The sequence below is a fragment of the Molossus molossus genome, unplaced genomic scaffold, assembly GCF_014108415.1.
Source record: "Molossus molossus isolate mMolMol1 unplaced genomic scaffold, mMolMol1.p scaffold_m16_p_5, whole genome shotgun sequence".
NCBI lineage: Eukaryota > Metazoa > Chordata > Mammalia > Chiroptera > Molossidae > Molossus > Molossus molossus.
Window position 1 is genome coordinate 66,569,966 of NW_023425388.1, and position 15,320 is coordinate 66,585,285.

The 15,320-nt window shown below is 42.4% G+C and overlaps 1 protein-coding gene across 1 annotated transcript in view; it reads left to right on the plus strand.

Annotated features, from left to right (window-relative positions):
• The first annotated feature begins 862 nt into the window (after positions 1 to 862).
• The window catches only part of CD80 (CD80 molecule), a 53,212-nt gene continuing 38,754 nt past the window's right edge, over positions 863 to 15,320 (plus strand). The window contains exons 1-3 of the mRNA XM_036243656.1: positions 863 to 1,008; positions 4,131 to 4,442; positions 12,448 to 12,759. Of these exons, the coding sequence (XP_036099549.1) occupies positions 4,343 to 4,442; positions 12,448 to 12,759 (412 nt within the window). The 5' untranslated portion in view covers positions 863 to 1,008; positions 4,131 to 4,342. The remainder of the gene's footprint in view (positions 1,009 to 4,130; positions 4,443 to 12,447; positions 12,760 to 15,320) is intronic.

Here is a 15,320-nt window from a genome sequence, read left to right on the forward strand (position 1 = left end):
AATGTCTCTTGGAACTCCCCCCTGGGTGACAAAAGGGGAAAGCAGTATCCATCAGCTTCCAGCTCCATTTGGTCAAGAGTGACCCCATGGGCATTAACTCCCCCCATATTTTCAGGCTGCACAGGCTTGAGTGCAAAACTTGCAAGGATAGCCCAAGCCAAGACAACAGAGAAGCCCCTAGCCAACAGCAGACATAAAAGTGCAGGCCCAGGTAAGGTGCCATAAGGTTCTACCCATGCAAAACAGGTAAGCTGGACCAACATGGATTAACTGTTCACCTACAGTATGCTCCAGAATTCTACAGAGAAGGCATAACGGTAGCAAGCTGGGTGAAAACGGGATGGATAAGGGACTAAATCTTCTTCACTCCGCTCCTTGGTTCTATCACTGTGCTCCCCTGAAGTGAGCTCAACTGTGGTTAGGGAGACAATGTCCAGCATGGCTGCCAGGAGGCCACTCATGAAGATGGTGGGATGGAGAGGTGGGAGTGCAATCAAGAGTGGCCTTGTGAGCTGAGCACTTTCCAAAAGCTGTCCACTACCTGTGAGGTGGATGGCCCATTCCTGCAGTGGCATGCCTGTGACTAGGGATGGATAACTCTGAGTGCTAAAACAAAACGGGACCAGCAGAGAAGCAGGCAGCCCATCAAGTTCATGAGTATCGACTGCCAAACAGTAAATGCAGCAGCCCATTCCTCTAACTATGTTCCCCCTACCCCAGGCTCTCTTGAGAACAGTGTGGTTTTGCTCTGGCCACACCCTCTAAGAAGCTGACTGAGATCATAGGGCTTCCTTTTGAAACATAGAGCTCTAAACGTACCTTGCGCTTAATTTCATTAAGTATGAGAGGGAACTTAGTAAGAGGAAGTTGAAAGGGGAATGCCATCTCTGTGACAAAGTAAAGGAAATTTAATAGCATTTTGGAGCTCCCTAGAAAAGAACATCTCTGAAGCGGGTCCTCTTACTTTGATTTTTAACACAAGAGGAAAAAAAGAAATTGTTCTTCAGTGTAAGTACATTTACTATTATCTTAATATGGGATAGCTTGTTATCTCTTTTTTCTTCCCCCTTTTTTTAAAAAAATTTTAAATTTTTTTTATCCTCACCCGAGGATATTTTTCCATTTATCTTCAGATAGAGTGGGAGGGAGGGAGAGAGGAGAGAGAGAAACATCAATATGAGAAAGACACATCGGCCCTGGCTGGTTTGGCTCAGTGGTTAGTGTGTCGGCCCACGGACCAGAGAAAGACACATCGACTGGTTGCTCCCACACGACCTGGACCAGGGCCGGGGACAAACCGCAACCGAGGTACATGCCCTTGACCAGAATTGAACCCACGACTCTTTGATCTGAGGGCCGATGCTCTAATCATGAAGCCAAACCGGCCAGGGCATTTTCTTCCCTTTTTATTGATAGATTTTTCCGCTGATTTATTCTTTGTGAAGAGGCATTTAAGAATTGAGACACTTGTTTTTCTTTGTTAATATGTTAAGAAAGAAGTAGTTTCCAATACCATGTTGAGTAAAAGTGGTGAAAGCAGACATCTCTGTCTTGTTTCTGATCTTAAGGGAAAGGCTTTTCATTTTTGCTTGTTGAGTATAATGTTGGCTGTGAGTTTGTCATACATGGTCTTCATTATGTTGAAGTACCATCCCTCTATTCCCACTTTGCTAAGAGTTTTTATCATAAATGGGTGTTGGATTTTATCAAATGCTTTTCTGCATCTATTAATATAATCATGATTGTTATCCTTCATTTTGTTTATGTGATATATCATGTTTATTGATTTGCTAATATTTTGTTGAGGATTTTAGCATCTATGTTCATCAGGGATATTGATGTATAATTTTCTTTCTTTATGGTGTCTTTATCTGGTTTTGGAATTAGGATAATGTTGGCCTCCTAAAAAGAGCTTGGAAGTTTTCCCTCCTCTTGAATTTTTTGAAATCGTTTGAGAAGGATAGGTGTTAGTTCTTTGAATGTTCAGTAAAATTCACCTGTGAAGACATCTGGTCCAGGACTTTTGTTTGCTTGGAGGTTTTTTATTACTGCTTCAATTTCATTAGTTGTAATCAATCTATTCAGGTTTTCTGATTCTTCCTGATTCAGTTTTGGAAGACTGTATGTTTCTAGGAATTCATCTATTTTGTACAGGTTGTCCAATTTGTTGGCATATAGTTGTTCATAGTATTTTCTTACACTCCTTTGTATTTCTATTGTGTCATTTGTTACTTTTCCTCTTTCATTTCTGATTTTATTTATTTGGGTCCTCTCTTTTTTCTTGATGAATCTGATTAAAGGTTTGTTAATCTTATTTATCTTTTCAAAGAACCAGCTCGTGGTTTCTTTTTTTTTTTAATTTTTATTTTCTTTATTGATTTTAGAGGGAGAGGAAGGGCGAGGGAGAGAGAGAGATAGAAATATCAATGAGAGAGAACATCAATTGGCCACCTCCTGCATGCCCCCCCCCCGGGGGGGATTTGGCCCACAACCTGGGCATGTATTCTGACCAGGAATCGAACCAGTGACCTCTTGATGCATGGGTCGACACTCAACCACTGAGCCACATGGGCTGGGCCCAGCATTTAGTTTCATTGGTCTTTTTATTTTATTTTATTTTATTTTATTTTATATATATATATTTTTTTTTATCCTCACCTGAGGACATTCTTTCCATTTTTTGTTCAGATAGAGTGGGAGGGAGAGAGAGAGAGAGAAACATCGATGTGAAAGGGACACATAGTGTGGTTGCCACCCACACGACCCAACCTGGGCTGGGGACAAACTGCAACCGAGGTACGTGCCCTTAGCGGGAACCCAACCAGGGTCTCTCTGGACCTCAGGCTGATGCCCTAACTGCTGAGCCAAACCAGCCAGGGTTATTTTTTATTTTTTTAAGTCATATGTCATTTATCTTTATTATTTCCTTCCTTCTACTTACTCTGGGCTTTGTTTGTTATTCTTTTTCTAGTTCTTTTAGGTGTCAGGTTAGATAATTTATTTGAGATTTTTTTCTTGCTTCTTGAGGTAGACCTGTAGTGGTATGAACTTCCCTCTCATGACTGCCTTCACTGTGTCCCATAGGCTTTGGGTTGTTGTCTGTTAATTTTCATTTGTTTCCAGGTAACTTTTGATTTCTTCCTTGATCTCATTGTTAGTCCATTCATTGTTTAATAACATGGTATTTAACCTCCATGTGTATGAATCACTTCCAGTTTTTTTTTATTGTAATTGATTTCTAGTTTTATACAATTGCGATCAGAGAAGATTCTTGATATGAGTTCAGTCTTCTTGAATTTATTAACACTTATTTTGTGTCCTAACGTGTGATCTGTCATTGAGAATGTTCCATGTGCACTTCAGAAGAATGTATATTCTGCTTCTCTGAGATGAAATGTCTTGTAAATATTAATTAAATCCATCAGATCCAGTGTGTCATTTTAGGTTGCTGTTGTCTTGTTGATTTTTTGTCTGAAAGATCTATCCATTGATGTCAGTGGGGTGTTAAACTCCCCTACTATGACTATATTGCTGTCAATCTCTCCCTTTATGTCCACCAAGATTTTCTTTATATATTTAAGTGCCCCTATGTTGGGTGCATATAAGTTTACAAGGGTTATATCCTCTTGTTGGATCGGTCCCTTTTATGTTATGTAGTGACCTTCTGTACAGATGATGTTTTATTAAGTTGTATACTTGAAACCTGTATGGTTTTGCAAACCATTGTCACCCCAATGAATTCAATTAAAAAAAATTAGAAGTAGTTTCATAACTTAAGTAGTGCTTTGGACCCTCACTGGTGGTCTATTTCTTGGTATGTTCTGAAAAGGATCTTAACTTTCATGGGTTAGCCATTATATTTCTCTGTATTTCTAATCAAGTCTTGATCATTCCTACTGAGCAGAGAGCCATTCCATGGGAGAGCTGTGCTTAGTTCTCAGAACATATGCAAGGCTGGATCACCTCCCCAGAGTCCACCTAACCTTAACTGTAAACTCACCATCATGCCTGCTTTAAGGGTTGCTCAGAGTAGGCTCCCCGAGTTATTTTAGGCAGGCAAATAGGAGGGTTTACAACCCACAGTGGGCTGATGTCCCTTCCTTGGTAATTTTTATTTTCTTCCTTTTCAGGGTGTCAAAATAAATCCCCAGTCTTTTATATTCAGAAGTTTAAAGACCTGGGTATACCATCAGCCTCTCTTCAGTGTGTTCTGCAACTGAATCTTCTGGTTGAGGCAACTGAATTATCTTCTGTCCCAGCCTGGTGCTTGCTTGGAAGGTGCCCTGTTCTCACTTGCTACGAAACTGTTCGCTTTTGTTTTTCATCATAAGCAACAGAAGCCATGGGTCAAACACAAAAGAGGAGAACAACCCCACCTGAGTGCTCATACTTCAAGCTCTTTCAGATTTTGGTGATTGCTGGTGTTTTTTACTTCTCCTCAGGTAAGGACTTAAAGAAAGGAGATGATGTTCTCGGTGCTGCCCCTTTCTGTAGTCGGAAGGGACCGTCAGATTATTTCTGTCCCATTTTAGGGATGAGAAAACAGGCCCCAGATATCTGACATCTGACATTAAGTAGTATCAGATTTAGCACAAAAGTATATTTTTAGTTATTTTTAACTTACTACATAGATATTTCACATGTGTTCTGCAAAGAATATTTTGATTCTGGAGGCTTTTGCTTCAGCTCAGGTGCTGAATTTAGGGGACAATTGGGAAGGGTAGTGGCTCATCCTGGCAATAGTATTATTCCAACATTATTTTTAAAGTCAAAACAAAAGGTTTGCTTTCTGTTGAGCAGTATAGTATCTGGTTTCCCCAACATAAAGAGAAGGCTTTGGTTCTGGCACTGTTTGCCAGTTTACAAAGAGCCGAATATCAAAAGTTCTTGTGTTAAGAGCTGCTTACTTAAAACATGCCTGCACTTAGGCATTGCCCAGAATGTCGAAGGTGTGAGGGAGTGAGGAAGAGGGAAGGGAAGAGGAGTTAGTGTACAGGGATTACTTGGCTATTTTTGTATATATTTCACAGCTGTATTAAATTTCCAACAGTTACAGTTTCCTTCTGGGAAACTGGGAAAGCACACTCCCAAACTAGAGTCTTCTGGAGACTCTAAATAAGATTCAGAAATTTAGAAGGAAATGTATACAGGCGTGTGTGAGTATGTGTGACAGAGAGAAAGAGAAATGATTTTAAAAAGAGAAAATATAAAAAGAACATTAACAATAAATTTCCTAAAATAAAAAATGTATATTAAAAATTGTAGCAGCAAAAAAAAAAGAACATATTAAGATCAAAACCAAGGCTCTAGCAATTATACCAGAAAATTAGTCATAGGCAAATAGAAGATAATCTTTGAGCTAAAGAAAGACGTTTAGGAAAGCACCGTGTTCTATAGCAATGATTTTCAACCATTTTCATCTTATGGCACATGTAATCCTTAAAATTCTGCAGCATGCCAAAAAACGTATTATATTTTTTGCCGATCTGACAAAAAAAAAAAAAATAGGTATAATTTTGATTTGTTCACATCAGATGGCTACTGTTGTGTTGGCTGTTGTCACTTTTTTATTTGACAATCCAAGGGGAAAAAGGTCAGTGCCACTGACTAAATAGTTAGATTTTGCATGTTTTAAAAATTCTTTGAACCACACACCGGTTGAAACTCCCCATTCTATAGCTACATCCAGATTTTACTGTTACTGTACTGAGTCACAAATGAACCCTGAACTTCTTATGTCCGAGCACTCACCATATATGCTTAAAAACGAAGCCTGGGATTCTTGCCCTGAAAGAGATCTGAGTATGTTAGTTGGATAAGGCAAAACTAACTCACAAGCAAGGGAAGGGCAGTGAAGTGCCTGGTTCTGACTGTAAGAGCCCAAACCTGGGAAAGGTGGACCAGGATGGGCAGGGGCAGCCAGGCAGGTGGAAGATGGGTGATGGGGTGAGAATTGCACGTGGGGCAACTGTATGGACCAAGACACAAAGTAACAATGGATCTGGCACATGTGTTCCTGCTCTTGTTTAACCATTTATTAATTCAACAAACATTGAGCATCTCCTAAGTACAAGACACTTTTCTGGGTCTTGGGGACAAGTTACTAACAAAATCGACATGGCTTTTGCTTTTGTGGAATTTATGGTCCTTAAGGAAAAAATGAAAATTCATCAAATAGTCACTCAATTGAAGGTATGACCAGCACACACTGTCTTTCCCGGTCAGAGGAGAGACTGGTGAGAGTGGACTAGGGAGAAGATGGAAGGAACAGCATGTGAGAGAAACCAAGGAGCGAGGTGAAGGAGTGAGGAGCTGGGAGGACAGGGACAAGGCTCCATAAGGGTCTAAAGGCCAAAGTCAGGAATCTGATTATTATATGGAGGGCACTGGGAAACCATGGAAGGGTTTTAAGCAGGCCAGTGACAAGGTTTTTACCAGTGCTGCGCACACTTTTCATTTTACATACCAATTACCAGGGAGCCTTAATGAAAATGTTGTTTCTAGCACAAGGACCTAAGTTTAGAAGGGGTCCCGGTGGGAATTTCCAAAATGCCCAGAAGATTTTTGGTTCCTCTTTTTAGTCCGGTTCTTCCTCAACATGGGCATCTTGTCAGGGGACCTTACATAGTGTGTCACTGACCTTTAGAGACACTTACACTTCTCAGATGTCTGGACAAAAATTCCTTTGAAACCATCATTGAAATTAGCTAATTTACACTGACATCAGCATCATGGCAGTGAGAAGACTTCTTTGTTTCTCCCTTAAACTTACAAGTCACATAACTATAACTCAACAAAGGTTCCCTTGCTTAACACACACACTCTCCTGAGAGACCCACGCATCTGAAGGTGGGTTTACTGGAATGAGTATGGGAGGCAGGAATGGGGGGTAGGACAGGGATGGTGGCCAAAGAACACAGTTCGGCACCCACCATGGCCCCAGCAAGCACAGTGGTAGTGGAGAAGTCAGGCCACAGCCTGGAGCCTACGAGGGGCAGAGGCAGTGTCCCTCACTGAGAGCATAGACCCCTCCCCCTTCCCATTGCAGCAGAGCCCTGTGGATGTGGCTGGGATGCTGAACCGGCACAGCAGTGCTGGCAGCCATGACTGTGGGAAGGAGGAGCTGCACAGTCGGGACTTGTCTCCCTTGCCCCACTCACCACCACAGACTGGCAGAGGTAGGGGAGACAACTCCAATAACACAATGGAGCCAGCTGCCATTAATGATGAGAAGGCGCCCTGGCCGGTTTGGCTCAGTGGTTAGAGCATCAGCCCACAGACCAGAAAGACCTAGGTTTGGTTCCCTCTAAGGGCATGTACCTCAGTTGCAGTTTGTCCCCGGCTTAGGTGGAGTCGTGTGGGTGGCAACCAGTTGATGTGTCTCTCTCACATTGATGTTTCTCTCTTCCCCCGGTCTCTCCCTCCCACTCTATCTGAAGATAAATGCAAAAATGTCCTCGGAGGGTTAAAAAATAATAATAATAACAATAATAATAATAATAATAATAATGAGAAGGCAGTGCTGGGAGCTAATAAAACTATTTCTCCACCACCAAGGTGATATCCCCTTAACCGAGATGAGTAGGTCACAGAGGGGACACCCCCGCTCCAGTGGTTCTGTGGCATATTCCTCGATTTAAGCAATGCCAAGCGAGAGAAAACAAAAACTTGTGCAATATCACCCTCTACTGGAAAACAAAAGAAAGTATCAACCTACTGAATTGTTAAGCGCAAAACATGTCTGAACAAGAAAAACATTCATTTCCTCAAATGTACAGACCTAAAACAATCCATAAAGAACTATGAACAAGCAAGGTAACATGGGAGCACAGAGAGAAAATGAAAAGTCTCCAGAAACTCAAAGTCGTGGAAGATTGCAATTTAAATGACAGGATTTGAGATTGCAGTCATCAAGAAACTCATGGAAATACAAGAAAACTCAGAAAGGCCTTTGGATGAGCTCAGGAATAAAATTAATGAACAAAAAGAACACTTTACCAAAGTAATTACAATTATAAAAAAGAACCAAACAGAAATTCTGAAGCTGAAGAACTCAATAAATGAAATAAGGAATGCATTAGAAAGCATTGGATATAGAGCAGACCACATGGAAGAGAGAATCAGCTAGCTCAAATATAGAAGCCTAAATATGACCAAGGAGGAAGAAGAGAGAACTAAGAGCTACCAAGGATCCAGCAATCCCTCTTCTGAGTATCTACCCTAACAATTTTAAAGCACTTTTTTTGTAAAGATATTTGTACCCCTATGTTTATTGCAGCTTTATTTACAATGGTCAAGACATGGAAACACCTTCAGGAGTTAATTAGATAGAGAAGATGTAGAAGCCCTGGCCAGTTTGGCTCAGCAGTTAGAGTGTTGGCCAACAAACAAAGGGTCTTGGGTTTGATTCCAGTCAAGGGCCAATGGCTCTAACCAATAACCAGTCAAGGGCATGTACCTGGGTTGCAGGACCAATCTTCAGCCCTAATTGGGGTCATGCGGGAGGCAATCGATGTGTCTCTCTCACATCGATGTTTCTCTCTCTCTCCCCCTTCCTCCCTTCGACTCTATCTAAAAATCAATGGAGCCCTGGCCGGTTTGGCTCAGCGTTTAGAGCATCGGTCTGCGGTCAAGAGAGACCTGGGTTCCGTTCCCGCTAAGGGCTTGTACTTCGGTTGCAGTTTGTCCCCAGCCCTGTTTGGGTCATGCAGGTGGCAGCCACTCAATGTGTCCCTTTCATGTCAATATTTCTCTCTCTCTCTCTCTCTTCCTCTCTCCCCCTTTTGCACTGTCTGAATAAAAAATGGAAAAATGTCCTCGGGTGAGGATAAAAAAACAAAAAAATCAATGGAAAAATATCCTTGGGTGAGGATTAACAAAAAAAGAAGATGTGGAACATATATACAATGAAATGCTACTTAGCCGTAAAAAGATGAGATATTGCCATTTGCAACAATATGGATGAGTCTTGAGATTATTGGGCTAAGTGAAATAAGTCAGATGCAAAAGGACAAGAAATGTATTATTTAAGTCATATGTGGGATATAAAACAAAAACAATAAATGAACAATGACCAAACAAACAAAACTCACAGATACAATATAAACAACAGAATGGGGGTTACACAAAGAGGGTAGGGGGGTGACAAAGGGCGGAAAGGGACCAAGTATATGGTGATGAAAGGAAACTAGACTTTGGGTGGTGAGCGCAAACTAGAGTATACAGATGTCGTATTATAAAGTTGTGCGCCTGAAATTTATATAATGCTATTAACCCGTGTTACCCCTACAAATTTAATTTCTAAAAGTTAGCTCACTTTCAGTTCAGATTTCTCTTTTTGCAGCATGTCAAAATCATGTTAGAAGTCCTGGATTCTTTTTTGGGTGGGAAAGATCCTATTAGTTATAACCCCAGCCGAGTGAACTGCTTTCTGTCATGGTGTCTGTCTCACCCACAGCAAAATACATAGCAAGTCCTGTGTGTCTGATACACCTAAGTGAGATGAAAGGGATCCGGGGGTCGGAATTGGAATGAGAGGCAGGGAAGAGAAAAGAAAAAAGAAAAGCCTTACAGAAGACCTGCTGGGCCCTGGCCGGTTTGGCTCAGCGGTTAGAGCGTCGGCCTGCAATCTGGAGAGACCCGGGTTCGGTTCCCACTAAGGGCACGTACTTCGGTTGCAGTTTGTCCCCGGCCTTGGTTGGTCGTGCGGGTGGCAGCCACTCGATGTGTTCCTTCACGTCGATGTTTCTCTCTCTCTCTCCCTTCCTCTCTCTCCCTCCCACTCTATCTGTACAAAAAAATGGAAAAAATATCCTCGGGTGAGGATTAAAAAAAAGAAGACCTGCTGGGTAGGAGGGACTTTTTCATTTATGTCATTTAATTTAATTTTACAATGACCCTGAAAGGTAGCTGTCACAGCTTTTTTACAGATGAGAAAACACTAATCTGCAAGTGACTGAGCTGGGACTAAAACTCAGGTCAGTAGGAATCCATAGTAAGCATTTCTTGTTAAAGAGGTTCAGGTTATTTAGTTATGATATGCTCCCCTCAGGTATACCTTTTCATTTCTTCTTCCTTTCAGTTACACTCCCTAAATCTGGGACTGGCTGTGTTCAGCACACTTGCCAAAAGGGGTGCCTTAGATGATTCTGAGTTATCTCACACTGCTATGAAAATACCCACCGTCACATAACTCTCTTCCCAAGTGCTGAGGTGGGGCCATATCCAGTCTGATAGAGGCCTCGAGAAGGCCTGTTGAGATAGAGAGGTGCTAGTGCCCCAAGATCCTGCTGTCCAAGGAAAGGGAGGGCCTCCCCCAGGAGCTCTGTGGGGTCTGGGTGATATTGGTGGGAAGACAAATCATGGTGCTATGAGGGGGCAGTTGTGAAAGAGTGGGAATTAGCGGGACTCTGCATAGCATAGAAGTGACCATGCCTTCACTATTTGTAGGATGTCACGCCACTTAAGTTTTAATAACTATCCAGTGTGTGTTACCAGTGACAGGATTATTTTGCTTTGATCGCTTTTCTAATCCTGCGTCTTGGATTTGGAACATATCCAATGTTAATATCATCGACTCTTTTTTTTTTTTTTTTTGGGTGGTATGTGCCCCTAGCGGGAACCAAACCCAGAACTCTGGTACGCAGGCCGATGCTCAACCGCCGAGCAAACTGGCCATGGCAATACCGTCGACTCTTGAGGTCTTTTCTGTGTACTGTAATTTTCTTAATCTTCATCTGAGATCCAGTTTTTGTGAGGATTGTTGATCGCAGATGTGTGGATAAAGATTGGATTGAAGTTATCGTCTGTGTCAACAAAGAAGTCAACAACATCATTGTCAGTCATCAGAGGCAAGGTCATCAACGTCAGGAGCAATCATCTCATCGCATCTCGTCTGATCATCACCAGATCACCGCAGTTTCACCACAGTGTGTTAACACTTCTGCATCGTGTACACTCCCAGCCTGCCTGGCACTGATTGTCCTCTGAGTCACCGCAATACAGGCAGACAGGCCTCAGATAGCCAAGGAGAAGCATACATGTCTGTCCCATCGTGTACTCGTATGTGTCCTATCTATCCCATAATGGATGTTCCTTGCTTGTCCCTCAAAATTTACGTTATTATTATGATTCACTGAATGTAAATTTATGTTGCTATGAAAAAAGCTCCTAGATTTATTGAATTTCTAGTCCTGCCTGTGGTTGCCTTGGCAGGGCCAGACCAAATGATTTCACCAGCCTTATACAGACCACGGGTCAGACATTCCCCACCTCTGCCTTAGGTCGTGTCCCCTAAGGGAGTGAGGTCATCTGGACACCAAGTAATAACAGTGAGCCAACCTAGGTGATTCTGCTGTCAACTTAGTTTTTATTACCTGCAAGGTCACTCAGTCATCAACACATCAAAACAGATTTCACACTTCAGATTCAGGGTTAATGAACTGAAAGTCCAAGAGTCTCAAATGTACTCTGGCCCGGGCTACTCATGGAGCAAAGCAGTGCCAGCGTCCGGTTGGAGACCTGGAAGTGGCAGCCACTAACGGCTCGCATCTTGCAAGGAAAACTGCGAGACCAGCTTGAGACAGCAAGGCCCAGGAATACTCAACAGCCACCAAGCTGGACACATGAGCGGTCAGCTCAGCTCATTCACAGAAGGGTGAATAGCAAGTGTCATTGTTCTAGTTTCATTTTTATCCTTCTTGTGGAGGCATGTCCCTTCTTTTGTACTTGTTAGATTTGCTTGTGGTTTCCTGAGATTAGTTCTCCAAGTCCTGAATCAAAATATCTGGCAATGTCCTCAGAGGTGCCTAGTCATCCTTATCACCTGCACCTGTTGTTTGCCTCCCTTGGGTGGCAGCCCAGATCTTTCATGTGTTCAGACAATAAGGCTCAAACTCAAGATGGAGTCAGTCCTGCTAACTCTAGTCTCCACACCTTTTTTCTCTCTTAAATCAATAATAATAATAATAAAGACAAATACTACATGATACCATTTATATGCGGTATCTAAAGTAGCCAATTTCATAGAACCATAAAGCTGTGTGGCAGTTATCAGGGATCCGGGGGATGTGGGGGGTGAGGTGGGGTGGAATGCATTGTTTAATATGTATGGACAGAGTGCCAGATTTGTAAGATGAAAAAGTTCTGGAGATCTGTTTCACAACAATGTGAATATACTTAACACTACTGAACTGTACCCTTAAAAATAGTTAAGACGGCAAATTTTATGTTATATTTTTAACCCCAATTTAAAAATGAAGGAAAAAACACAGCACTGAGAACCAAAAAAAAAAAAAAAAAAATCAAAATCAAACTGAATTCTTTGATTATGCTTATTCACTCGACACAACACTGTGAGTTCTGGTCCTGCCAACTCTGAATTCATGCTCATGCAGGAATCTGTATCTAATAAATATATAAAATCTTGTTCTATTTGCCTCTCCATAGGTACCCAGGTGACCAAATTGGTGAATGACAAGGCACATCTACCCTGTGGTTACAACATTTCCGCTGGAGAACTAACAAATGCTCGCATCTACTGGCAAAAAAATAATGAAATGGTGCTGTCGGTCATACACGGAAAGACAGATGTGTGGCACAAGTATAAGAACCGCACCATCTATGACACCATTGATAACTCTTCCATTGTGATCTTGGGCCTTCGCCTGTCTGACAGCGGCGAGTACTCCTGCATCATCCAGATGAAAAAAGAAGAATATAAAGTAACCCACAAACATTCAGTGACATTATTAGTCAGAGGTAAGTGGAATTTTGATTTACTCTAAGCCTGCATCCTCTTGATGTCCTTCAAGATATACTCCTGTTGGCGACTTCCGGTCAAGATGGCGGCGTAGGTAAACGCGGTATCGCATCCTCCCACAACCACATCAAAGTTACAACTAAACTACAGAACAACCATCATTCAAAACCGCCTCAAATCAGGCTGAATGGAAGTCCTACAACTACGAAATTAAAGCTGCAGCCACATCAAGACTGGTAGGAGGGGCGGCGGCGGCTGCGGCGCAACGAGCTGGTCCCACACCCAAGTGTGGCGGATAAAAATCAGGAGGCTCCCTAGGCTGGGAAGGTCCTTCCTGAGGACTGAGGAGTCCCCGTCCCACACTAGGTGCCCCGCTCAGGGTTCCAGTGCCAGGAAGAGAATCCCCAAAACTTCTGGCTGGAAAAACCAGCGGGAACTGAGGCTCAGGGAAGCTGACGTGGCTGGAGCCTCAGGCAGCTCCTTGAAGGGCCCGCGCACGGACTTATCGGACTCTCTCCCTCTAAGCTCGGAGGGGAGGCAGCTCGAGGGGCACCAGAGTCATACAGGGAAGAACTGAGCTGTTTGGCACTGGAGCGAGGGCTGGAGAGGGGGCTTTCTCGGGGACAAACTGTTCTTTGGTGAGCCCTTCCCTGGGGCGGCAGACAGTTGCCATATCTGGGACTCCAGCAACCTGGTTCACACTGGTAGCCCCGCCCTGGTTACCCCTTGAGGCCCCACTCCACCCCACCCAACTTTCAAGCCCACCCAAGCTGTTGCCACTTGCTTAACCATAGGATTGGCCTGTCTTGGATCCTGCTTCAGGTTTTTCCTAAGTTCTTTCAAACGAGCAGCATCTGGTCTCAGCGAGCCCCATACCTCTCGTTAAGTAATACATAGAAACAAACACAGGGAGGCAGCCAAAATGAGGAGACAAAGAAACAGGTCCCAAATGAAAGAACAGAACAAAACCCCAATAAAAGAACTAAGCGAAATGGAGATAAGCAACCTAACAGATGCTGAGTTCAAAATACTGCTTATAAGGATGCTCAATGAACTTAGTGAGAACCTCAGTGAACTTAGTGAGGGCCTCAAGAGCATAAAAAAGGACCAGTCAGAAATCATGGATGCACAGTTAGAATTGAAGGAGGCATTAACTGAAATAAAGAATAATTTACACAACTTCAATAATAGAGTACGTAAATCCAAGGAGTAAACCATCGACTTGGAATATAAGGAAGCAAAAAATGCCCAATCAGAACAGCTCAAGAAAAAGGAATCCAAAAAAATGAGGACAGTGTAAGGAGCCTCTGGGACAACTTCAAGCGTGCCAACATTCGCATCTTGGGGGTGCCAGAAGGAGAAGAGAGAGAACAAGAAATCGAAAACCTGTTTGGAACAATAATGGCAGAAAACATCCCTAACTTGGGGAAGGAAACAGACATACAAGTCCAGGAAGCACAGAGAGTCCCAAACAAGATGAACCCCAAGAGGCCCACACCAAGACACATCATCATCAAAATGCAAAAGCTTCAAGACAAAGTGAGAATCTTAAAAGCAGCAAGAGAAAGGCAGCTAGTTACCTACAAGGGAGTTCCCATTAGGCTGTCAGCTGATTGCTCAAAAGAAACTTTGCAGGCCAGAAGGGAGTGGCAAGAAATATTCAGAGTGATGAAAACCAAGAACCTAAACTAAGATTACTCTATCCTGCAAAGCTGTCATTTAGAATCGATGGACATATAAAAACTTTCCCAGACAAGAAAAATTTAAAGGAGTTCATCACCACCAAACCGTTATTATATGAAATGATGAAGGGTCTTTTTGAAGAAAAAGATAAAATGTATGAACAAACAAAATGGCAATGAATGCGTATCTACCGACAATGGAATCTACAAACAAAATGAACAGGTAGAACAGAAACATTCTCATAGATACAGAGAACATTTTGTTGGTTGCCAGTTGGGAGGGGGGTTGAGGGAATGGGTGAAAAAGGTGAAGGGATTAAGAAGTACAAATTCATTGCTAGACTGACAAACCTCAAAGGGAAAGGGGTTGGGGGGGGGGGAGAAATAAACCAAAGAACTTATATGCATAACCAATGGACATAGACAATAGTGTGGGAAATAGTGGGAGGGGGGCAGAAGTGGGGAGGAGGGGGTCAATGGGGGAAAAATGTGGAACATCTGTAGTACATTTTACATCCAACAATAAAGATTTTAAAAATATATATATATACTCCTGTTGAATTAGGTGAATATTTTCCCAAAGAGAAATATACTCACTTTATTTCTTAGGTTTAAATGAATATCTAGTTTTATAATAAACCCTAATTAGTTTCTCACAATGTCCTGGATATATCTGTTAGTGTGCATTCTTGCACTTTTTTTTTTTAATCTTTATTGTTGAATGTATTACAGATGTTTCTCATTTTTCCCCCATTGACCCCCTCCTCCCCACACCCGCCTTTTCCCACACTGTTGTCTGTGTCCATTGGTTATGCATATAAGTTCTTTGGTTTATTTCTTCTCACCCCCCCAACCCCCTTCTCTTTGAGGTTTGTCAG